Source organism: Tyto alba, unplaced genomic scaffold, assembly GCF_018691265.1.
Source record: "Tyto alba isolate M040663 unplaced genomic scaffold, T.alba_DEE_v4.0 Super-Scaffold_1000006, whole genome shotgun sequence".
Taxonomy (NCBI): Eukaryota; Metazoa; Chordata; class Aves; order Strigiformes; family Tytonidae; genus Tyto; species Tyto alba.
In genome coordinates this window covers 23,030,570-23,055,563 of record NW_024881272.1, presented here as the reverse complement: position 1 = coordinate 23,055,563, position 24,994 = coordinate 23,030,570, and the positions used below count along the sequence as shown (strand labels likewise).

The window sequence follows — 24,994 nt, the reverse complement described above, 5'->3', positions numbered from 1 at the left end:
GAATGGGACTCCCAGACTGAGTGTATGCCCCCTCCTTTGTGGCTGGGCTTAATGACAGCAGAAGGGACCACTGCTGAGTCTGAGAGGCTGGGAAATCTCCTGGGAGATGTCAGGAGAGGAGAATGGGGCTGAACAACAGCTCTTTCCTGAATACTGGGAAGGGAGGCTCAGTTAGAGTTGCGTGCTAGTTTTTTAGCAGGCTATGAGAGGGGAAGCTTAGGATATGCTAATACAGTAGACATGGATTAAGGTGACAGCTTCGGGAATTTGTCTGAGTAAAATCTGACCGATCTTTTGAAACATGTGAAATATCACCTGTCCAGTGGTTGGTGCCCTAAACCTGAAATAACAAATGGGATGTGCTGGATTTCTCTATATAAACACCCTTGAACAATGAGCTTGCCCCTACTCAGAAAAACCTTGTCCTTTCAGTTAGGCCAGTTAACATACAAGTCATCCAAGGGGAAACCTTACTCAGCTTTAAAGATAGCCATATATTCACTTTGAAAAGTGGGCTGTAACTTTATAAGAGCATGAGATGTTTACCAGCTCCTTTAGAGAGGTACCAAGAGGAGAAACAGACAATGCAGACTAAGAGAGAATGAAAGTGGAAAGTGCCTGAGAGAATTCAGAAGGCACCCTGAGAGAATTCAGAAGACCATTAGAATACAAAACCATAATCCAGTTACAACTTAATTCTGAAAACATTTCTACAGCTCATGTGTGGGAGATTGACCTTGGTGTAGTTTTCCCAGTATAGAAGTGGCTTGTACCTCTATTTTGCTTCCACCAAGTCCCTGATAAACCGCAGTTGTAACACTTTGCTGTGCCTGAGCCTGACTTCTAATGTTCTCCCTTACAAAAAATGTTTTAGCTGCCTCTTAGCCACCAAGATCAAGTTCAAAAATCTTCCTGAACCTAGTTTGCCAGCTGTCTACCTAGGCTTCATCTGACAGGCCTTGTATTGCCTTTAAAATCTTTCTAATGAGGGTAACACAGGCATACTTTTAAGCCACTACTAATCAAGACATAGAAATAATTCTTCACCTATATATTCTTCTTCCTCTTACTAGGACAAGGTTCTTCTTTTTCAGAAAGATTGATTCAATTTCTCTAAACCACAGCTATTAAAGCAGTGGCTTCTACAACTCAGTTTATTCTGATAGAGAGAGGGGGAAATTATACCACATGAGAGTCTAGCAAATTAAAATGGGTGTGCTCTGAAAATTTAAGAGGGAACTAGTTTCTAAAATATTTGCTAATTACATTAATTACATCCTCTTTCTGTACAGGAAGTATCAAGATGATTATATGGGGAGGGGAGGATGAAGAAAGGGTGTTAAGCTATCATACTGACAGACCGATTCCATCGTAACTTCTTTCCTTTGCTCCTGTGAAACCTATGCTTCATACACATTAAAGCTGAAAAATGAAAAAAGTAGGACTAAAGAATCTTAATTCCATGTTCATGGACAAAGCACTCAACTGAAGTCTCCCAGGTCACAGGAGCTCATGGAACCATCTGCTCTGCCATGGTGTTAGCCTGCAAATGAATCTGGTACCCCGAATGGTAGTAATAGCTTACACATTATCCAGTCTTGGCACCACCATCTTCTGTATAGTATTATTATTAGTATGTAGTCACTTCTCTACAATTCAGGATAGGAAACGGAAACAGTAATGTACTGTCTGTTATAATACCATATAGTTCCATGCTCAGTCAGCAGCTTAAACTTCTGATATAGGTGAAGCATTCCTCAGTAAGACAGTGTGTCATGCACTGACAACAAAGGATGAAAAATTTACTTTTTTTCCCCCTCATTATTAAAGAAATTACTCCCTGCCTTTTTCTACACATGAGTACTTTGCAGAGTGAATTTTTAGGAGAATTTCACTGAAAAACTGAACTAAAGGGATTGCAGATGTTGGAAAAAAGACAAGCAAAGATTAATTTATCGAAGTTATAGGAGAGTTATGACATAAGGTTTGGACTTTATTCCAGATTTCAGAGGCTGAATCTGAGCTGCCTTTTTGTCCTGCTGAAATGATTGTAACAGATGAGACAACACATCTCTGGACAGGAGGCAGAGACTTGAGCAAGGGCTCTAGCTTAGGTGTGCTTGACCACTTGTAAAAGGTTGTTTTCACAAGGTAATTTTTAGTTTGTGACTGGATACCTGCTTGGAATAATACTGACATCTGTCTTAAGTGCAGGCAGTCCTTTGTATGGACACAGGCAATTCAATACTGGAAAATAAAAGGCTGATGTTGATTTTTGCAGCACAATGATACCAAATAATTCTAGCAGAAAAGGCTTCCAGAGTTTGACCAGCTCTTCAGAACTAGGACACATTATTTTTCAAGAGAAGGGTGCATACTTGCCCTAGCATGAAGGCACAAAGATCAGTTTTGCACTAAAACATATTTATTATTTTTTCTCTTGGCTCCTAGGCCTCATGGAAAGGGCAGATTCCAGGAAAGTAGAAGGGAGTGAAGGTTGCTGCCTTGTGTTCAGAGCAGTGAGTGTTGCACAAATGCTTCTAGTGGAAGAGTATAGGATCATGGAAGTCTAATCTATGCTGTTGCATTTCTGATCTTGACAGAAGAATATAATAATGTAAGGCATCCTTGAACCAGCTCACTGTTGCTGTGTCTTGTGGCTTCTTTCCAGGTTCAGATTAGGAAGATTTCCAACTAAGAAAGGCTGAACTGCAAGGACTTGCCCCTTCTCCTGGATTTGGTCTCGCAGGTATTGAATTTCTAGCTGCTGCATTTCTATGATTTTCTCACTTTCCTTCTCTGCATTCAACCTTAGCACAGCTGGGCTGGACTGCAGTTCACTGGAGGGAGCTAGAAGATAAAATCAGAGAGGACAGGGCAGAGTAACAAAGGTCCAGCTGGCAGAGTTCTTTAGCATAATCAAGGAAAGGCATCTTTCAGGGATGAAGGAGTAAAGCTAAATAGTAAGATTCTGCAATATTTAGCAGTTTCTACAATTAACATTAAAATATAACAGGTACCAGCAGGCAGACAAGCTGGAATGATATGGAGACAGTAATAGAATTGTTCACGAAGGACAAAAAGGGCTTCTGGAATGAGAACAGACAATATGGGAAACATACAAGAAGCACTATTCACCTGTGTCTTGAATTGCTTGTTTTTTCTTGGTTAATCTTAGTGTTGACTGAAGGTCATGTACCTGGGTGTGGGCCACCTTCAGTTCTTGCCGCAAGTCATTAATTTCCTTAATTAGACTCACATTTTCCTGCAAAAACAATATACCCTATGAGGAAAAGCACAGGTACCATCTGGCTTGGCAATATGTATCTTCATATCATTGGGAAGGACACTGGACAGCATAGAATCACAGGCAGAAGATACAGGGAAATCAGTATAATACACAACATTTCAGCTAATGCCACAGTAGATTTGACACAAAATATGACAGTATTCAAACCATGTTAGCTCAGTAAGCTAATATTTGTTTTGCTTTTCTGACTGCAGCTGCACCCCAAGGTATCATCTTCCTTGCCAATTCCACAGGGAAGCTCAGGTCCTTTCCTGGATTAATTAATTCAGAATTAATATGGAGGATTGTAATTTCTCCTTCCAGTGTTTATTATTTTGCTTTTCATTTGCCATATTGTGTCTATTCACTTGTTATCTGTGTCTCCTTGCAGTTCTTCAAAGCCTTCTTCATTAGTTCTGACAGACATCACTTTCCAACACCCCTTTCAAATTATTAAGAAATATATGAAGCATATGGAGATTTGAGATACCTACTGCTAACATGCTGTTATGAGGAAAAGTTAGCCATGTATCCATCTTCTGTTATTTTTTTAGTCAGTTTTCAACCCATAGAAGTTCAATCCTCTAATTTTTGTAATAACCTACCATAAAGCATCTTGCTGCAGGAGTTGTGAAAGTACAAGTGAATGTACTTTATCCATTGTTGTGACTGATTCAAAGACTTCAGCAAAACCAGTATGGGATAATACTCATAAAGGGTGATGAAACTGTTGCTCATGATTCAGAAACAGGAGCACCATTAACTAAATATTTATTTTCTCAAATCAAGAGAAGTGGAACTGTATATTTGCCTCTTACAAAGACACTGAAATACCTTATCACATCAACAGCTAGTGCAAATGTTAAACAGCTGCCATTATACTCAAGAATAGCAATGATTTCAGCTACCTGTGGTGTTTTTTTAGAAGTGTTGGAGCATGGCACCATTCCAACCCCTGGAACTTCATCATAAATGGAAATATTTTAAAAAGACAAATGGCCTTTAGGCATGCTTTGGGTACCTCACATAATACCAGTCTCAAGCAATAGGGAACCCACTAAAACAACAGGAAATAAGAACAAGGGTTAATGATGTTTTCCTACGAAAAAGGTGTCTTCAAATTTTGATTTTTTTAAAAATTGTAATTTTGGTTGGTAGAGATAATTAAATTGTCATGAGATTTATGCAAGGCATACGTTTGGGTTCTGTACAGTATATTTATAAAGTATTGGCACCACACACCAGAAAACAGGAGCAAAATGCAATGCTTACAGCAATTATCTGTATATAGATGTTCTCAAGGAGTTCAAGTTGGCAGCAATAACTCAAGGTGTATGTGTGTGGCAAGAGTCTCAATACTTCACACTAAGACAAGTACACCAACTGTGCTTTAGTTTCCCCTCAGCTGAAAGTCACTGACTGGAGGAAGACTGTGTGATGCCTTAAGGTCTGAACTTGTTGGACAAGAACTGTTGTTCTTGCAGTGGTTGTGTTGCACTCTAAAAGCAGCACAGGTTGGTGAGCTCAGGCAGCCTGCTTTGAAACCACAGTATTTTGTTGACTCTGACTTGCTTAATTCAAGTCATTGAACACAGATTAAATTTGACTGCTATGCATTTATCCCAGAGCTTTATCCTGAAAGGAATACATGAAGAGGATAACTTCCAAGAATGAGTCAAGGTAATTTTCTTTTGACCAGCTTTCAGGGTTAGGTCACAAAATTTCTGTTTAGGTGTACACTTTAGTCATGAACTACTTTAGTCACGAATGTCTTTGTAAATTCACTCCAAATGCTTGAATGCTGCTATCAAATTAAGATCTTGCTTTTGGTCTATTAGACAGTATAATACATAGTATATTGTGTGAGGCAAAATGGGCTATGTAGAAATGTCTTGTCTGGTTTCCTGGGTTCTAAGAGGCTGCTGGTTGATACTGATAATATTTTTCTGAAGAGGCATGCTATCCAGAGAGATTAGCCTTTAATTCAATCTTTGCATTCTGACAAAACACTTGCACTGCTATGCAGTGATATTGCAATGGATTAAAATAAAGGTTCATAGTAAAACTCATTGTCATGGGATGTTGTGGCAAAGTACCAATTGTTTCAGAAAAGGGGTTGATCGAACACATGGAGGATAAGGCCATCGGGTACAACTGCATATGATGTCTGGATGCAATCTACAGCCCAGGAAGCCCCTACAGTGATGACTGTCAGAGACAGGTAGGACATATTATAGAAAAGATCATCCTATACATGCTTCAGTTCAAGCAGCATTACTTCAAGATTATTCAGTGTGTCTGTTCTTATGTATATCAGTGACCAGAGAAGCCATTACAAATACAGAGGGCTGGAGAGAAAACTAAGAGTCTAACAACACACAACTTGCCAACTAGTAAGAATAATTAAAATTATCTTGACAGTTCTAATCATCTGTTGCAGCAGTCACTAGTGTAATGTACCTATGAATAGTCACTCAAAGAGGAATGCAAAGCTCTGAAAAAGTAAGCACAGCTGAGAAATAATAGAAATACAGAGCTAGAAGGCCTCCAAGATGTCATTTACTTTTTCAAAGCAAGTCCTGACAGGAGTTTGTCTAAACTAGTCTTAAAATCCCCCTATGAAGAACTGGAAGACCTTGATAATTCCTCCTGGCTGTAAAGTCTCATTAATCTACCAGACTTCAGAGAAATGCTTTTTCTTTGAAGAAACCAGGCTGGTTAGAACCTTTAATATCTTCATCTTCCAGATGTTTTATTAATTTGGTTTTAATCATCATTTCATGTTAGGTTTACTGATCCAAGACATCAAGTATTATCATTATGAGCACCATCTGTCACTATATTCCGGCAAGGAAATTCTTCAGGTTATTTTCTGAAGCCATCTCCTTCTGTGCCAAAGGAAACCTCTAACTCACAGAAGGAGTCAAAAAATTAAAAAAGGGTCAGGGAAGAAGATAATTGCTGCCTAGTTCTGAAGAAGGACTATAAATAAATAGCAAAGAACAGATGACTTAGGAGGGGACTGAAGTCTAATGATCCTGAAGAAGCATAATAAAGTAACAATGAAGAAAGGGCTAGTGAGGGGAAAAGGAAATGCTGACTGAGCAGAAGGAGATCATGGTAAGAAGAGACTGTAAAAGAGCTGTCTTCCTAGGATATTTGCTGTGGGGCTTTAGATCTTTTCACTCTAGATGAAAATGAATTGTACCTTTGGCCCCCACAGTCACAAGTTTGCCTTGCCTTGTAAGAAACAAAGATTCTGAGCAAGAGATCTTGGTACAAATAGGCACATTCGTCATGCGTTTTTGAACTTCCTTGAAAAACCTGGATGTGAAAAGCAGAAAGTTCTGAATTCAGACCAGTAAGTGTGGGACTATGTGGCTAAAGAAACTAAAGAAAGGTTTTAGTTTTTTTTTTTCTTCCTCCAAACTTACTTCCTAAACACTACCACACAGCAAGTACAGCTTGTCACTCAGACAGGAGCAAATTGACTATGATGGCAATTATAAACAGTTTGAAATAAAAAATAAGTACACTAATTGCTTAAAAAATATCCAGACAGCAAAGGTCCCCTATTTCCTTTTACATTAGAGTGGGAGATAAACAAACGTATCCACAAAACAGCAGCAATTTCTGACTTCAGATATCTTGCTCTTTCTGTACAGAAAATTATAGAACTTTAGTAGCTCAATTAATATTACCTTGAATGGAAGCACCTGAAACACTTAGAAATTTCTGGCAAGGAAGCAAACCAAAACTGTTTCAAAGTCCTAAGAAACCATAGTGATAAGGCTAATAAAGTCTTTTTTGTGCAGCTGCTTCCTTTTCCCCCTCTCCATACCACAAGGAAAAAGGCTTATTACCTGCACGATGCGCATGTAAGCAGCTTGGTGGATTTCCTGATCCTTCACCACCTTCTTTTTTAAAGCTGCCAAATTCCTCTCAAGATACTCTCGCTGTCTCATGTACTCCTGCTGCAAATCTGTGTCTGCTGCTTCAGTCTCCACCTGAGGGGGCACAGCATGTTGCCTCAGTAATTACACTACCAGAGAAGTTAACCTGCAAGAAGAAGGCAAAGGCCCTGACTCACCAAGTCTGATTGTTGCACGTACTTGCTGTAGAGCTCACGGATCCCATCCTTCATTTTTTTTGAATCCTGAATGAAGCCCACGCAATTATGAAGATCTGTTTTAAATCGTTTGATGAGAGTTTCCATATTTTGTTTCTGCAAAAATGATGTAGGTACATTCTTAACTGGCTAAACAGAGCACTCTTATCATGTGCAATTTCCTAGAAAGACTAGTAGAACTGGTGAAAGCTCTCATATACTTTACTTCCCTTAATTAAAAAAATAAAATTCCACTGGGGATATAAGCACTACGTGTTGAAGAGCAGTGATAAGTTTTAGCAGTAATAATCCAAAATACTTGCACTAGATAATGCAAGTGCCAGCATCCAGAGATCTCGTCTGAAAACCAGTTGTTCATTAGCAGGAATGCTATCTCCCACTGTCCCTTCCCAAACAACCTACATTCTTATTTAGAAACAACATGCAAGGGACAAAGCACATACCAGATACATGCATAGCTTGATGATTTCACATCAAGATTGCCTTCTCATTCTCACTTGGTTTCTACCAGGCTCCGCTATCTGTCCTGCACTGCCTGCTAAGCTCCTTCACCTTCACGTGCAGTCCCTTTTCCTCCCTCATGACTGACATGCTTGTTGTGAAACAAGGGGTCCTTGTCTCCTCTGTTGGTAAGACCACCTTTCATTTCATACGACTAATGCCTACATATCATTGTAGGTGGTAGCCTACATGCTGCTCCTGTTTAGGCCAAGTGTCCCCACATCTCAAGCTTGGGCAGGAAAGGGTAGTCAGTTAAACATTTGCCTCACTGCTCTGTTAAACCCAGGAGAATATGTACTGATTGAACAAACTGACACATAAATAACTGGATTTTTTTTTTAAATATCAACTCTCTAACCTGGTTGCAGGCTTGGAAGCTTTCTGTCTTTGTCCCCACTGTTCAAAGACTCCTGGCCCTTGGACACAGTATCCCTGAAGTACCTGTTTGCTCAGATTAATGCTTCTGCAGTGTCCTGTCCCCACAAACTTTGATATGTAGGACCTGCACAGCGGTTGTACCCCATACCTTCTGCCTCTCTCTGTGCATCTCACTATCAGTTGCCTTTAGTCTTTGTTGCAGTTGTGTGATGTTCAGCTTCAACTGTGTGCTCTCCTTGTGGAATCGTTCCAGCTCTCCTTCCATCTGAAAGGAAGCAGGAGGAGGAAATCAGGACTAAAAGGACACATGAAAAAACAACACGTAACAGGAAAACCAGACTGGAAATACAGACTTGGAGTAGATCCCCCTTCAGGTTGAATTACAACACGAAAAATGTCAATTTTGGAACAATACTGCCCTCTGTCACAACATACAGAAAACACAAAAATGGATACTCCGTTTTGAGTTACAGGCATTTAAGTGACATGATGCCCCTTAATTTCCTTGAGCTAAACTGGAGCTTTACTGTTTCATCTGAATAAAAATGGGTGAGATGGAAATTAACAGTCAATACTGGAAAGAATAAGTGTGATAAGAGCAACCTCATACTGAAAAGAAACAAATACATCGAAAAGCTGTGGTTACATATGTAGGACACAGGGAAAAAGCAGTAAGGATACTACAGCATTTACTGGCATAAGATGGTGACCAGAAGAGAGAACAGGTCTTTCATCATGCTAGTCTGACGTACATACAAATAGTTCATTAGTTTGCATTTTATTTAAAAGGCTTTTGTTCTGAATAAACAGACTTATGAAAACTATTAGGTCACTGATTAGCTATGTCACTATAGTCCTAATTTGGTTGAGTTAAAGGTACATCTATGGAGAGATAATAGTAAGTTTCTATCATAAGTAAGTTGCCTCAATTAATTTGCTGCAAGCTAAGTATGATTACATGGAAATTTTCCACGGATCAGCTGATGAACAGTATTTTGTCTACATACTAACCCTGAAACAGAGTTATGTGTGTATACATTTGCAGCTTTCTGAGAGAAGTTCACTCCCTCTTCCTCCAGATCAGTAAAGGCAGTGTCTTGCAAACTCTGCAGGGTATGGGGAGGGCAACCACATAAGGACAAGATCTGTTTTTAAGCAAACCTGGTATTACACTGAGTCTAGAATTAAATACTGAAGCAGGAACTTAAATAACTGTGTTGATCACTGGTAGCAAGTGATAGAAACTTAAATGGCTGCTGCTGTGTGCAAATATTTTTATTAGCTGTAAATATATTGAATCAGTGCTATGTATCCTTGAAAGAAGTCAAGGAACAAACAGGGTGGAGTCTTCCATGGAACTTGCCAAGTCATCTTTGTATTCAAACAAAGGGCTTAGTAGCAGAGGCCAAATGAGAGTTTAACTCACCTCACAGATCTGCTCCTTCATTGTTTTAATATCATTTTCACGTGACTCTATTTGCTTCTTAAACTCCTCTATTCTGTAATCCAGTACAAATTTGAACTTTTCCAGTTCCTGATTTTTCTTTTTTAGGTCATATATATTCTTCTCCTGGGACAAATAGGTACAGAGATCTGAATCAGACACAGGACTCTCAAACAGATCCCTGGGACAAGGCACAAATATGGTAGAGGCAGAAACAGTAGTCACAGATCTAGTGGAAGACTGAACTTCAATTGCACAACTACACAGACTGAATGGGAAGGAACAGGGCAAATAATGCAGAGAGCCATCTACAGATCCCAGAACAGGGGACAAGAAACTCAACATCCTGAGCTTGAGCTCCCCAATAAAAGCTTAGAATGTAAACAAAAAAATAAAATCCCAAACTAAAGATCGCAAATTCTTTAAGTTAAAACTGAGTTTCCAGTCATGTGATACTATCACAACATGCTATCATTAAAATAAATATCTGTATTAAATTAAGGGAGGGTGACTTTGATTTCAGCCAATTGTCCAGTTTCTCACCTTGTCTTGGATAGTGTCAGCTCTCTCTTGAATTTCTGTCTTCAGTGCCAAGATGTCATTCTCCAGTGACTTAATGATGCCTTGCAGCTTCTGCTGTTCCAATCTCATTTCCTCAATGTCCCCGTTTCGCTCCTTGAGCTCTTTCTGCAAGCTGTTCAGCTAGAGAGGCAAACAAGTAAGAATAGTCTCCAAAAGCTGTGCATTACTTATCCATCCTACTCTGCAAAATACCTTGTAGACAGTGTGGGAAAAAGGATATCAAACTGAGGTATGATGAAGGAGCATCACATCACTTAAATACCTGTAACACAAAAAGGGGTTGAATATCCATTTTTACATTTTCTGTATACTCTGACAGAATACTCACTGCACTACAAGGAATCAAGGAATTTGCATCCAGAAGCAAGAAGAGTATGGATATTATACCCAAACATCAGCTTCAAATAACACTCAAGCCAGGGAAATTTTTTAAGGTTATCATTTGTCATACATCTCTAAAGATATCAAAAGTAGACTCGAAGGGTGCCTAGTTCATAGCTCTTGGGTACCCTCAAAATCACTGCCTCAATACTAAGATCTGTGAAGCCAAGAAAGTCAGAACCAAGGAATGGTGCTGGTCAAACTGTGAGGACCCATGAAAAAATTCCTGGTGTCTAAAAGACAATGAAACTGAAGACAGTACCATAATAATAGAGGCTATGAAGGAAGAGAACCTCTCTGTCTCCAGATAGATATTGAAGGGACTGAAAAGAAAAAATGTCTCTCTAATATCCCGAGGCAAATGTCATACCCAGTCAATAAAAGAGCTGAAAGGTTTTATGTCTCCTTAAAAATCCTAGTAAAACCAATAAAAAATGATGATGCACACAAAACACATAGTGTTTATTGCATCAAATGAAGTAGCAGTATTTTTCTAGCAAACACACTAGGTCTTGCAAAAATGAAAAGGTTCATTTCTTTCCCATCACAGAATGAACAGTATTATTATTTATAATTTAAAACTATGTAAGATAAAAGAAAGTGTCCTAATAAAAACACACCTCCTCTATCATCTATCTCTAATCATATCAGCAATACAATCAGCACACAGTTGCTTCTTTTGCCCACATATTCTAAAACAATCAAACTGATGTAAGAAGGGGCTATTATTCTCATATGAAATACCACATATTTACAGACTAAATTAAGACTAAACTGACATGCCAGTAATCACATTCAATCCTCAGCTATAGGTCTCCACATGCAGGTTTGGTCCTATCACAGAATAAGAGATACCCTTTTATTCATGACTCCTATTTCTCCTTTCAGTTGCAGGTTTGATTCCTTTTCTTCCAAGAGCCGTCTCTCGTACTTGATTTTGATTTCCAGGATTTCTCGGTCTTCGTCTTCTTCAGTTTGTTTCTGAATTTCTTCATGGGCTTGAAGCTGCCGCTTCATATCCTCCTCTGCCTGCAGTTAAGGAAAGCAAACATCAGAGAAGACAACAGTAAGAGACCAATAAAGAAGATAATTCTTTATTTGTAACTGTGTTTCTCTTGGAAAGATCTATATTTAGTGGACTCTTCAATTGCAGCAATATCATTTAAGGTAACTTAACTTCTTAGGGGGTTAAAGTAACTTTAAAAACTGTTAAGACAAACAAAAAAAATTTTCTTGAAAAAAATTATTCTTAAGTCTTGGATGCTTCAAGTTAGGAACCTGGACCAAATACTAACATCAGCAAACTTGTTCTGGCTGCAGAAAATGCAAACATGAGTAACACCTGAGATATTTTAAAATTGCTGCTTCTGATGCATTAGGACCAATAATTGCTCAGGTTTGCATTAGTCTCTATACACCTCTCTTCTCACATTCATTCCTCACATTCTTTATTTTATTGACTTTAGATATATGAGTATCAGTATCAGGTATCTGGCTGCCCTTTCTCAAGCCAAGTCTTTGACCTCAATGTGCAGGAGTTTTTGAAGTAGACAGGGTATTTCTCTTTGTTCCCCAAATTATGCAGGTGGGAACGTCAGGGACTCAGGAATGGAAATCACCATTTTAGAAATGTTATCTCTTCACTGGAACGAAGTGATTGAATCTTTCTTTCTTCAATTATAGTAAATGTATCATCTAACCCACATTAATAAACAGAAATTATTGGATCTAGGAGAAAGAGAGGTGAAGCCGAGAATGCCCAAGGATATTTATCCTAGCAGGTTACTTACTCAAGGTATGAAGCCCAGAAAAGTTGGTAACTCAGCTAGGGTTTCCTCATTACTATTCAACCTGTTAATATATTTCCCCAAGTTCACAGGCAGATTAGGATTTGCATGGAGGGAGCCAGCCTCTCCTGTCCTAGGGAACATTTTATCACAGTTGGAGAAAAACTTAGTCAATAATTCAAACTGCAAATCAAGTTTCCTACCTCTTCCAGCAGAACAGATTTCTCATTAAGTTTTTCCTCATAATATTCTGTTAGCTCCTTCACAGTCTTGCTTTTGCTTTCCTCCAAACTGTGCAAATGTTTCTCATATTCCTCCTGCATCCTCTGGGATTTCACTTGCAGCTCCTGGTATTTCTCATTTTCCATTAAGAGTTTCTGATTACTGTCAGATTCTGGTAACAGGAAACATATGGAACGGATAAAACTAATAGAAAAGAGAGGTGTATTCTACCCTTCTACAGTCATCAATGTCTTATTCTCTATTGCCTTTTTGGCAGCTGGTTGCAATTAAGTTACGCTAGAAGCACTTCATCACTTTCTTCATCAGATATACAGGGGTTTTAGACTCAGTGGCCATACAAAATTTCACATCAGAAAACTATCTCTTGAGTTTCCTGCTCTTCCTTTTACTTCCCACTTCACTAATAATGCCTGTTCCAAATCTGTTATTCACCTTTCTCTGTTGTGTCTCTGAAAATTCTGCTATATCCTTGATTGCTGCATCAGGACAGAATGTTGTTCTGTTCCAGCTTGAACAAGTCTAAAACCTACACCAAAATCTCCTACTCTGCCATTACAACAAATGAACAACAGCTAAATTAGGCATTTCCTTGAGATGACAACCATGACAGAGGTGTATAAGCACAACTGTTACAGAGTATGAGTAAGCAGTGGACTCATTTATGGGTGGACCTGCTTTTTGGTACTAATCTGCAGTATTTCTGTTTTATCTTGATTACAAATCTGGGGTCCAGGTATTTCCAATGTTGTACATCAGCCTCCTTGCTGAACAGTATGACCTCACTATTCTTGCACAGTGAGCTATAAATAAATGAAGAAATTACTAATTTTGAAACCCAAACATCTAAGATACAGTGCCCATGTGCAAATTCTCATCATGGTCATGTGTGTGGTGCAGTTTAGACAAATGTTTGGTCTGAAATACCTATATGACATACATGCATTTTTTCTCGTACTCTAGTAGTCAATCCCTGTCACATTACTTGCTATGAATCTAATGCACTTCTTCCAGATTTTAGTTACAAACACTTCTTATAGTCTAACCTAGCTGTTGCACCTCCCTGGCCTGTTTATTCATCAGCTCAGACAGTTGAAACTGGTGTTGTAGCTCCTGTTTTTCTTTCTCTGCCTGTAAAATCTGGGAAAAAAAATAAGAAAAATACATTTTAATTTGAAACTAGGCAAAGCAGTGTTCAAACTGTTCATGCTCTTGCTCATGGTGGGGAACGCATACACAACAGAACCTATGTTTAAAGTCTCTCACCAAAATTCAGATGTCACATGTCACCAGGCCAAGTTTTCCCAGAGATTAGTTTGTTACAAGTTACTATGGAAAGCTAAGGGAAAGTAGCAAATGGAGTTCATATAATACAGGCTACAAAAGTGTCCACTTTTTTGTGTGTGCCTGCTTGAGGAGAATTTGCAGTTCCACAAATTGTTGTCTAGATATTAAAGTTAAAACTGCTTCCTGTCTCATTTGAAGGAACCTTGAGGTCCTAAAACACTGACATTTGCACCGAATGACATAAACCTAAGCAAAATTGAGTTCTGAATGCCATTTGCTTGGAATGTCTGACTATCACTACAAATGACTTAATCTTCTAAAAAAGCACAAAGAACTGAAACAAGAAAATGAGTGACAAATTTCCCAGAAAAGTTGGGAATTGCACCATAGGTACAATTTTTTCGCTTTATTCTCGTAACAACTGTATGGGTTTTGCATAAGCAGAAATACTCCATTTACCTGCTGGACACAACAACTAGAAAGGTCAGCCCCAAGCCGCTCCAAATCTGTCATTCAGTTTAATCTTAACATGTACTGACACTCGGACAGGAAGTACAACTTGCCGGCCTAGAAAACTTTTATTCACCTTCAAAGGCATTTGCCTGCAAACCTATAATCAACAAGTCTAAAGAAGTTTCAGTGTAGCTGAGATTATTATAACTCTACAGTCAAGTGCTACCTATGAAAAGACCTGAAGAACTGCAGAAGAAAACCAGCACAGATAAAACACAGGTAGAGGAATCTATAAGTAGTGAAATGGCTTTCTTGTAAAAAGTTAAGCTGTACAAAAATGAGGAAGAACAGAAAGGTTAAAGCTCAGGTTACTTCAAATGCAAAAACCACAATGAGAAAAGCCAAAAAGCCTGAGGAACTACTTGGAAGAAAGCATTAAAATGAATAATTAAACTTCCTCAAACAAATCAAAATCAGAAACCTGCCAGAACATTTGTAGGGCCAAGAGAGAGAAAGGTATAAAAGGAGCACTTGAATATTACAAGACCAAAAAACAATAAAATTCGTAAGTAACTTGGCAAGCTTTCATACTTGAGTCCTTCTTTATGTGGAATCAAACTGAGATGCTGCTTGAAAGGACTATGTACAACTCAGCAAAATAAGCAGTAACAAATCACCAGGGCAGGATAATATTCATCCAAAAGCTCGAAAAGAACATGACATTGACAGAATTGAATCATGTGATATGTAATCTCTCATTTCAAGCCATCTAACTGCCAGAGAAGTTGCTATTGGATCACTTGCCTTCTAACTCTAAAAAGCGTCCAGTTGGTGTGTGCACCAGACAGATGGACAGAATAGAATTAATACACACAGATAAATAAGACACTGGGAAGAATTATCGTGGCTTTTGCCTTTCAGGGAAGTCCTGCTTCATGACCACAGAAAAATCAATGAACACATGAACAGAAATATATTTTACTTTCTATTTTATATGGCCAGGGCATAAAAAAGGCAGCATTTAGAAGAGTAATTGTTGGACCCTGCAGCGCCTTAACCTTATGTGATAGAGCTTTTAAGGCATGGTCCCCTTTCTACTGAAGGGTGATACAGCTTACTGATCCTTGGACTCGGGCAACATTTATTGCTGTAATTGTTTTTATGTGAAGATACTTACAGGCTACCTAGGAGAACTCTTGCAACCTCTTGTATTTACAAGATACTTGACTCAAAGGTAGCTTCATGCTTTACAAGTATCAAGAACATCTTTATTGGAAAGAAATGCTTAATTTTTCAGATGCTTTATGGCATTCATACATATATAATACAAACTTGAATTCAACTCTTCGGTGAAAGATTTCTTGGTATTTGGTTCTCCAATATGAATCATACCTGGTGTTTGGTTTTAAGGGAGCTTATTTCCCGAGTGAAATTCTCTTCTAATTCCTTTATTTTTTCATTACAGTATAGGTCCTTGAGATGTAGCTGGTAATCATTTTCTGTCTGTAGCTCTTTCACACGAATCTGCAGATCTAACATTTCCTGATTCTGTTAAGACATGGATGAGAAGATAGTTTTAACAGAGAGATTATTTGCCATTAGCAACAGCTTGTTAACAATGTTTTATTTACATGCATATATTTATGAAAGACAGCCTTTGCAGAGGATTTTCAGACAGACCAAGAAGCAGTTCCAAAAGTAAGGTTCCTTTGTTATCTTACAAGATGGTTTACAGAAATGCAGCTTCTGACTTCTCTACTCCAATAAAACTGTTTTCAAAGGATTGGGGAAAGTACTAGAGAAAAGCCTAAACTTTTCTCCACACCCACTGTTCATACAATGCAGTTTCCATATTAACAAGCAACTGCAGCTACTTGCTGTAACCTCTTTTTATGACAAAAGCCATGCAAGCCCTCTTAAACAGAAGGCCATATAGGAACAGCTAGTCACAAACATCACGCAAATGTAATACATAAGCTATACACTAGGAATCCTACAGTTAATGTTCACAAGTTGCTCCTCCTACCTTCTCTTCTATATCTGCTCTCGTGATCAGCACTTCCTCAGCATACTCAACCTCCTTTTCCCATTTCAGTATCCCACCTCCTTTATCATACACTTTCCAGATAAATATAGAGCCGTCCTCTGAGGCAGTCAGCAGAAATAGGTCATCATTTGTTATGGACATCTTCGAAGGAAGAGGCAACAAAATAACAGTAGAGACAAGGAAAAATGGAGACACAGTTTGATTTTGTACCAGATTTTTCTCCCCACTCACACTCCCTGCCATTTCTACCACAGAAAGTCAGTGGAAATATTAATATATCCCCACTACCAACATTTTTACTATGTTCTCTACTCTTGCTCCACCCTGGTCCAGACAACAGGGGAAAGGAAAGTAAAGAAGAACATGTAAAGAAGACACTGGATCCACTTCTGCTCTCAAAGCTGTAGGAAGATTTTTAAAAACCTAGAACAGAAAAGACCTTCTAGACTGTTGTAGCACAGACAGGCAATTTATATGACAATTACAAAGTCTCTAACTTTTTTAGTTGAGAAGTTGTTTGAACAACAGATGGCTAAACATCTTCTTTTGAATCTGCAAATAAGCTCACCAAGAACTATCTAGCAATAACTGCTGTCACCTCCCCTGTGACTGGGCATGGCCTGGCATAGAGTACCTGGGAATTGACACAGCTTATGAGCGAGGTGAAAATAGAGTTCCAGTAACTGAAATTCATAGACTAATTCTGGACTGGGCAGCTTTGAGTCAAGGTGCTGTATTTGACAGTGATACTTAAAATGCCAAAATTACAAGCAGTTTTAACAAGACGGAACATGTGGCTTCCTGGAGAAAGTGCACTGAAAAGTTCCATGGTTGCAGGCTCTACTCACCATATCCCCACCTTTCTGATGCTGTTCATTAGCTTTTTAGAAAGACACTCTGGTTAGCAGACCAGCACTGCGATCTCTTCTGCTCTCTACCCTGGCAGCAAGTTGCTGAATACTTTTATCTCATTCCTCCTTCCACTCTTACAAGAGATTTTTCAAGCCTGCATAACTTTATCTTCCTCTTTCCAGAAAGAGCTATATCAAAGTTCTCCATCAGGGATATGCCATGTTACATATCCTGGTGCAAGTCACTTTTTAGCCACCAACAGCTTATCCAGTAACAACTATTTCTAGAGACAGGACTTCTATGAATGCTGTAACATTCATCCTCCACATGCAGGCTCAACCTTACGTTAACATATGCTATGAAATGGGAAGGAGAATCGGTGCTATAGGAAACATGTGCAGCTGGTATCACAGGGAAAAGAAAGTACGTTACCTTTGTAACAGCACCTGCATGGGCCTGATACTCGCTGAAATCCCTCGTCAAAGGTAACGGGTACTTCATAGCTCGGATTGTCCCCAGAGATGTACCAACAAATACTATGTGCCCAGAATGAGAAACAGCCACTGCAGTATAAACAACACCAAAAGCAGGCACTTCCAGCTGGATCTAAAGAAAAAACCAAAACAAAACAGAAAAAAAATCCCCCACAAAACCCTCCACTCCATTACATTAAGTTCCCCAATACTATTTAATTACTTATTGCATGAGCAATTGTCATGCCTCTGCCTGCAGCAAAGAATGCAGTTAAAAGAATCTACATGCCTATAGGAATAAAGCCATGAACATTAATTAGTATTAAGCTTTAGAGATACGCACTCTTCAAATTTCAAGCCAAGTTCCACACATTGAGCACTTCTGAAAGATGTAATGGTTATCACATACAATTTACTACTTTTCTGGACAAAAAAAAAAATGCTTGCAGCTTACAGTGGTAGATTCAATATGCTTTTATTTCAGCAAAACAGCTGATACATTATTTCCAAGTTAGTTTGTTAGCTGGATTAGAAGATTTCTAGGTAAATCCAAGTAAAGTTATAAAAATACAAAACTACAACAAAATTCCAGGTTTCACAGTGAAGGACATAAAAACATAAGAAAAGTGTCAGTAAATAGCTCAGCTATCTAAACCAGACTGATTCCTACTTACCAAATGAATGATAAAGAAACCGAAGCGCTAGTATAGTACCTGACCCAGAGAATTTAGCAAAATCCCTGAGTGCTTGTTAGCTCACCGAAGACTCTGAAATTTCTTTGAGAGTTTGGTCAGATCCAACAGCAAAGATGATTTTGGCATCAGAAGACAGGGCAATGCTGCTGTAGATGCAGGACTTGAGCACACACTCTGACTCCCTTTTGCCTGTCAACAAGTTCCACTCATACACAGCACCATGTGTGTCACAGGAAACAAATTTAGTATCATCTGCACTCCATTTAACTGCATGTATCTGGCAAAAGCAAAACATACCAACGAGCCCGATGTGTAGGTTACAGACATACAGCATGGAGTCATTTTACTGGTAAGTCCATGTCAACTTTGGAATCATACTTCTAAGTCTTGCTTGAAAAACCCTAGATGTTTCTCAACTAATTCCACTTCAGCATTTAAAAAAAAAAAATAAAAAAAATCAGTAAGAACTACTTTATGAACATGTTGTCAAGAAAAAGTTAATTTCAATAGTGTGTAGCACGTTTTATTTTTATAATTTATTACTGAGATATTTTTCCTGGTTCAGCTGCCTGCAATCATTCACCTTCAATTTAAGGACAGACTCTTTAGATGTATCTAGTGCATACATACATTGGCTTCTGTATTTCTATTTTAAATTTTTGGGCCCATTTCTAATCCAAAATCACACTTTACCTTTTCAAAATGCATCTTACCAACTAGTTCATACTTTAATGAGTTGTACAGTATAGGATTTGTTTACTAACCTTCCCACTATGCCCTTTCAGATTATTAATTTTCTCCAAGGTGATGCTGGAATAAATTTGAATCACATTTCCATTAACTGCAGCAAAAAGATGGCCACCATTACTGAATGAGCACTGCAAAAAGAACATAACAACCCTTTACTGTAGATGCAGTAGGTAAGAACATTCATGCATTGAATTCCAATGACATCATCTGATATCAGAATGTTACACAAAAAGAAAACTCCATAACATAATTAGCCTCTTACTCCTTTCTTAACTGGTGGTTTCCCCTGTAAAATTCAGTCCTTCAGTATTTCTGAGCGAACTACCCCTTCTGCTGCTTCCCAGGTCCACAGTTATGCATCAGTCTCAAGGCTTATTTTCTGATAGTCGGAATCCTTTTCTCTATGCTTTGATAACCTAAATCCTACTAGAATCTATTGGAGAGATTTCTATCTTCCTTCATGTTCTTCACCACTCTGCTCCCTGCAACTCCCCAATTTCAGTTTTACATCACTTCTTACCTCTCTACACTTTCTCACAGAAAACTCCTTGAAAACATGCATGTCCTCATACAGTAGACTTATAAATCGCAGTTTATCAGAAAACCCAACCAAACAGAAAAGGCCAGTGGGATGAAGTGATACTGCGTATGCCTCCTCCCGATATTCCTTACACAGCTCCAAAGTGCTGAAAGAGAAAACCATTGAGCAGTATGGAATAGTACAAACTCCCTATGCATGCCTGACTGGACATTATCTGGCTCGGCAAGGACACTTGCAGCTACAGTCTGACTCTGCCTTGTCCTTGAGGAAATGTGTTGTCATTCAGTTAAGTAATGATCACACAGATGTTACAGGAAACAAAGGCAAATCTGAACTTTCTGCTTCACAGAGGAGTTGTGGAAGGTGCAAGGGTGCATACTTGTTTGCTGTAATATAATGAAGAAGCTAAATGAACTGCTGATTGCAAACCTACACAAACTTCTCTTCTGAGAGTTGTTTTTCTCCACCTCTCCCCTCCATAGAACCTTAAAAGCTGGAGTCATTTTGCTTAGGGACTGTAGTTATGAAGCAGGAGATGGGACAACAGTATCTTAAGACAAAGCTGAATGAAACATTCCTGAAGATTTTTTTTTCTGACACACATGAGAAGTCTGATGCAAATATGGGTTAATAGAGAAGGCTCTGGATTCTTTTGGCATGGGTTTTAAAGCACTGCATATTTACACTCCCCAAATCATGTCAGTAAGACCATTTACATCCCACACCACACAAGAATTTTACCAGAACAACACTCTCATTCATACAAGATTGCTGCTGTTGCCTGCTAAATACAATATACAAAAAAGCAAGAGGTAATAACAAACACAAACAGCTCTTTACTTTGTCTTGTAATTCCAGATGCGGACAGATCTATCCAGGGAACAAGTCGCAAGAATGGGTTTCCAAATACAGATGTCCAGACCAGTGATTGAAGCAGAATGCAATGGGAAATTCAGATATGCAAAATAAGCTGTCTTCTTCTGAGAAGCAATGAGAATGTAAAAAAAATCAGATATTTCACTGCAGGCAGTAAGTCAGGTAAGAAATCTATCATAGCTCTTTGCATACAGTAACTAAATAGATTTGAGGAAACCACTTAATCCTCTCACTGCACCAGTATGAATATAACAATGTTAGAATCAGTTTTAACTTTATAATTAATAATCAAGAAAAGTGATGCAGGGAAGATTCATGCTCCATAGTTCTCATACACTAGTGAGAGCAGAACATAATTACAAGTGACCAAAGAAATGCAAGTTAAGTAAATAATTAAAACTGGACCTGCGAGAATTCAGTTAAAACCATCTGGTCAGGCAGATATTGAAAAATAATCAAGTGCTGAGTGATAAGTAACTTAACCAGGATGTTTAGTTAGTACATGCTGGAAATGAAGCACCAATAAAATTTTAGGCTGCATGCAGAAAAAGGACCCTTAATTACAAAACCCCTTCCTGTAAAGATCTTTCCTTACGCTTGTACACAGGCTATGTAACTCCATACAAATCTATTTAATGATAATACATTTGTCTTTGTACTATTTAATTCCTTTAGAGTAGGGAATGTTTTTCATTATGTTTGTCCTTCACAAGGAGGTTTCACTTCTAACTTGGACTTCAACAACTATTATTCTAGAGTAACATGAGTAACATGAGTTCCCATGGCTGTTTCAGCTTTATTGTTGCATTAAAGTTTCTGCTATTACATTGGGGCATAACGACTAGTTACAGCAAAAATCTCTCTGTTAAAGCCTTACTTAAGTAGTTCAACAGTGACACACACCCTTAAACAGTCTTAACAGTGTCCTCTATCATTCTGCTGCATAACATCAGGTATTCATATAGAGGGATGTTTGAACAAGGGGCTACTGAAATACAGCTCTCAGAAGCATGCAGAGCATTTCATATCAGATGCTATTTCATAGATTTGTGAGAATGAATCATTGAAAGTGACACTGAATAGCCTGTGCCATAACAATACACCCCTTACTGGACATGTTGTCTGTGGAATGTGATAAGTTTACTCACCTTCATAAGATCAGTGGAGAGCATAGTAAACATGTAAAGCTGACTTTTATTTGTGTTAACGACCATCATTTCCTCAGAGGGACTGAAGCATATACATATAATGTCCTGTCTGCCTGACTTTTTTGGCTCACTGCTGAACAGGTCCTGAGGAAGCTGCACAAGAAATGAAACCCATGGGATATTCCAAGTCTCCATGTATTAGTAGTAGGCGTGTACACACACACAAACTTTTGCTGTAATGCTACTCTAATAAGCATATTCATAATATCAGTACGACAACTTGGATATTTAATAGTACATAAGATAACCTAACAGTATCTATAGCATTACAGCTGAAGAAAGCATCAGAGGACATTTCAGTAGTAATCTTAAGTACTGCATTAAACATAAATGAAAACATTTTTCAGCAGAAAACATTGAGAAAAAAACCTAGCAAGTGTCTGAATGAAAACTGCCTGAAAACTGTGATCTCAGAATAACAGTTCTTTACAGTGTATCACTCAGGTTGGTAACGGTCTTATTACAGGGTCTCATGCAGAGGGCAGATCTGACCTTTTAGGCCCAGAGTATGAAGGTGTGACCCACTCATCAGAGTTAAATGTTCTTATCCAGAGATTGCAGTAAGCCAATGCATACAGCTCGCTATAGAAGTTAGAAATCTTACTAGATTACTTAAGAGCAAGAGTGCACAAGTCCCATGACAGCTATAATAGCTGAGGGGAGAAAAACTTTGCCTTGGAAAAAAACTAGCAGCCTAGTTCTTCAAAACTGACATAGACTACTTCTTAGCTCCAAAAGTCTCCGTGAAGTTTCTTAAAGGTTTCCTGGAGTTTAGCAGCCTCAAAGTACATTTTACATGTGTGAGCATGAAGATCTACCTTGCAAAAGGACATCTGCCACTGACTTTAAGTGTGACCTCTGACAACTCCCTCCCTTTCGACATCACCAGGAACTAGCTAATGCTTACAATGTAATTTAGAGATGTGCTAAAAATTATTAATAATAGCTGAATCAGAAGCACTCCCACCCTTCTAAACAGCCCTCTGCTGCATAATTGCTTGGAAAAGCTTTTTTCTTCCCACCCAGATTTCTTGACTCTCCTTGTAGACTTCCTTTTCCTTGGTCTTCTCAAACAGAAGGACAACTCCTGGGCTACATGAGCACGCAAAGCCTTTGGAATAAGCTGCAACTGCAGATATTTGAGGCAATGAATCCTGTTGTGAACAATTATCTTCAGAGGCCAGTCCACAAAAGACATCAGAACTACAAGCAGGAAATTAATAAAGAAGGACAAAACAAAAAATTCTTATCAGCAGCAATCAAAATATTATAACCCATTTGTAAACTGGCCAAGAAGGAAATAAGTGAATGGTCTGCAACTAATCTGCATACACAAACATGAAACTATTAGCAATAGTATTTAAAAGATTTACCTCTCATATTCATTTGTTGTTACATCTTCTAGTTCCCTGGGTGGTTTTTTGTAGTCTACACTTGTCTCCCAGTGCAGTTTTCCAGTTTCAAACAAGATAAGCTTGCCTGTGTCAGTGCCACATATAACTTCCTCCTTAGACAACCAGGCATGGCACAAGTAGTTTTGTGGCTCTCCCTTTTGTAAATTCATCTGCTTCAAAGTTCCTTCACTGTACTTAAAAAGTTTAAAAAAGCCATTTCCAGTGATACAAACCTGTGTGTTGTCTTGAGGACTAAAGCTCACCTATGGAACAAAAAAATTATTTTATACAACTATGTTCATAAACAAGCAAGTATTATACCTGTTTTGAAGACTTTCAATTACCAAATAGAGGAAAACAAACAAGGGAAGAAGGTTCACAGAAACGTATAGGAATATTGAAGAGACTAAGAAATAACCAGGGGCTCCCAGCCACTCTTCCTGGGCTACTCCTCCGATCTGCACATAGTACAGACTGCAGGAAGGAAAAACCACATGAGCATGCCAGGAGCTTCTGAGATGCATGTTACATGTACCGAGCACAGCCAATATATATGAGTGTTTCTGCAGGGAACACATTGCACACTCACTGGCAAGTGGTACTGGCCCCATACCATAGATCTCATGTGATAGAAGAGGATTTAATGTGATACAAGAGATGCGGACGTGTCCATTATGGGTCAAAGCAAAAATTTATTAAGCCCAGTGTCCTATTGCTGAGGAAGGCCAACAGCACATGCCAGGAAAGGCTGCACAGACTATATAAAATCTACACTGGGGAGCCGCCTCTTCCCTCTCTTGCCCTGGATAGAAGCCATGTGGCCACGGGAAAGCGTGCTGGGCACACAGCCTGCAGACTGAACTTAGGCTCTACCTGGTACCCAGTGCTGGTTGAACTGAAGTTTGGTCCTTTTATCCACCTCCCTGAAGGAGTGCAATAGGCTCCCTGAGAGCCAGTCAACCGTGAATCAAAACCGTTAAAAATAAGCCGCAGAGGCGCAGGCCCAGCTCCGTTCTGGAGGCCGGCGTGTGCACCCTTGTACCCCGGCGAGGCCGGGGGGTGCCGGACGGGCCCGGCGCGGGCCCGAAGCCCGTGAGGGCGGCGGCCGTTACCTGGCAAACGCCGCAGCCCGGGGCCTCGATGCGGACAGCCGCCATCAGCCGCTGCTTCTCCCACAGCCAGAAGGTGAGGTGCCCCTCGGGGGGGGCCGCGGCGGCCGCCAGGTAGCGGCAGTCGGGGGAGAAGGCCAGGGACACCGCCTCCCGCGCCGGCAGCCTGGCGGCGGCCAGCGTCCTCCGCCGCCGCGCCGACCCCGCCGACAGCTCGCAGACCGTCAGGACTGGCTGCTCCGCTACTGTCTCCGAGACGGCCAGGTACCGCCGGTCGGGGCTGACGGCCAGCGCCTGCACGCCCCGGCTCTTCTCCGTGCCTGCGGAGGGGAAGGGGGGGGAGAGGGGTCAGGGCGGGCGGGGGCCGGGGCCGGGCGCGGGGTCGGGGCCGCGGCCACCTGGGATGAACTTGTGCCATTTCTGCTCGAGGTGCAGCCGGAGGCAGCCCGCCCCCGCGGCGTGCAGCACGACCTGGTCCTCCACAAAGCAGACGCCGCCGGCGACCCGCGGCCGGCAGCCGAAGACGGCCACGGGCTGCACCGCCACCGTCGCCATGCTGCCGCCGTGGTCGCCGTGGC

The 24,994-nt window shown here is 39.8% G+C and overlaps 1 protein-coding gene across 3 annotated transcripts; it reads right to left on the bottom strand.

Moving 5' to 3' along the window:
- Positions 1–2,403: 2,403 nt before the first annotated feature.
- CFAP57 (cilia and flagella associated protein 57) lies at positions 2,404–24,971 on the bottom strand. 3 transcript variants are annotated; one of them, XM_042804112.1, is made up of 22 exons: positions 24,815–24,971; positions 24,420–24,736; positions 23,287–23,570; positions 22,936–23,116; positions 21,854–22,006; positions 20,670–20,809; positions 19,809–19,974; positions 19,303–19,416; positions 18,603–18,815; positions 17,803–17,976; positions 16,498–16,659; positions 15,864–16,019; positions 13,778–13,871; positions 12,695–12,885; positions 11,560–11,733; positions 10,285–10,443; positions 9,724–9,867; positions 8,446–8,562; positions 7,380–7,514; positions 7,153–7,296; positions 3,139–3,265; positions 2,404–2,850 (listed from the first exon to the last, which is right to left on the bottom strand). In XM_042804112.1, the coding sequence occupies exons 1-22, from the start codon at positions 24,969–24,971 to the stop codon at positions 2,639–2,641; spliced, it is 3,714 nt and encodes a 1,237-aa protein (XP_042660046.1). In that variant the 3' UTR covers positions 2,404–2,638. The 3 variants fall into 3 exon arrangements, with proteins under 3 accessions (XP_042660046.1, XP_042660049.1, XP_042660051.1); XM_042804115.1 differs by having other exon boundaries at positions 20,670–20,806; XM_042804117.1 differs by lacking the exon at positions 18,603–18,815.
- Positions 24,972–24,994: the final 23 nt, after the last annotated feature.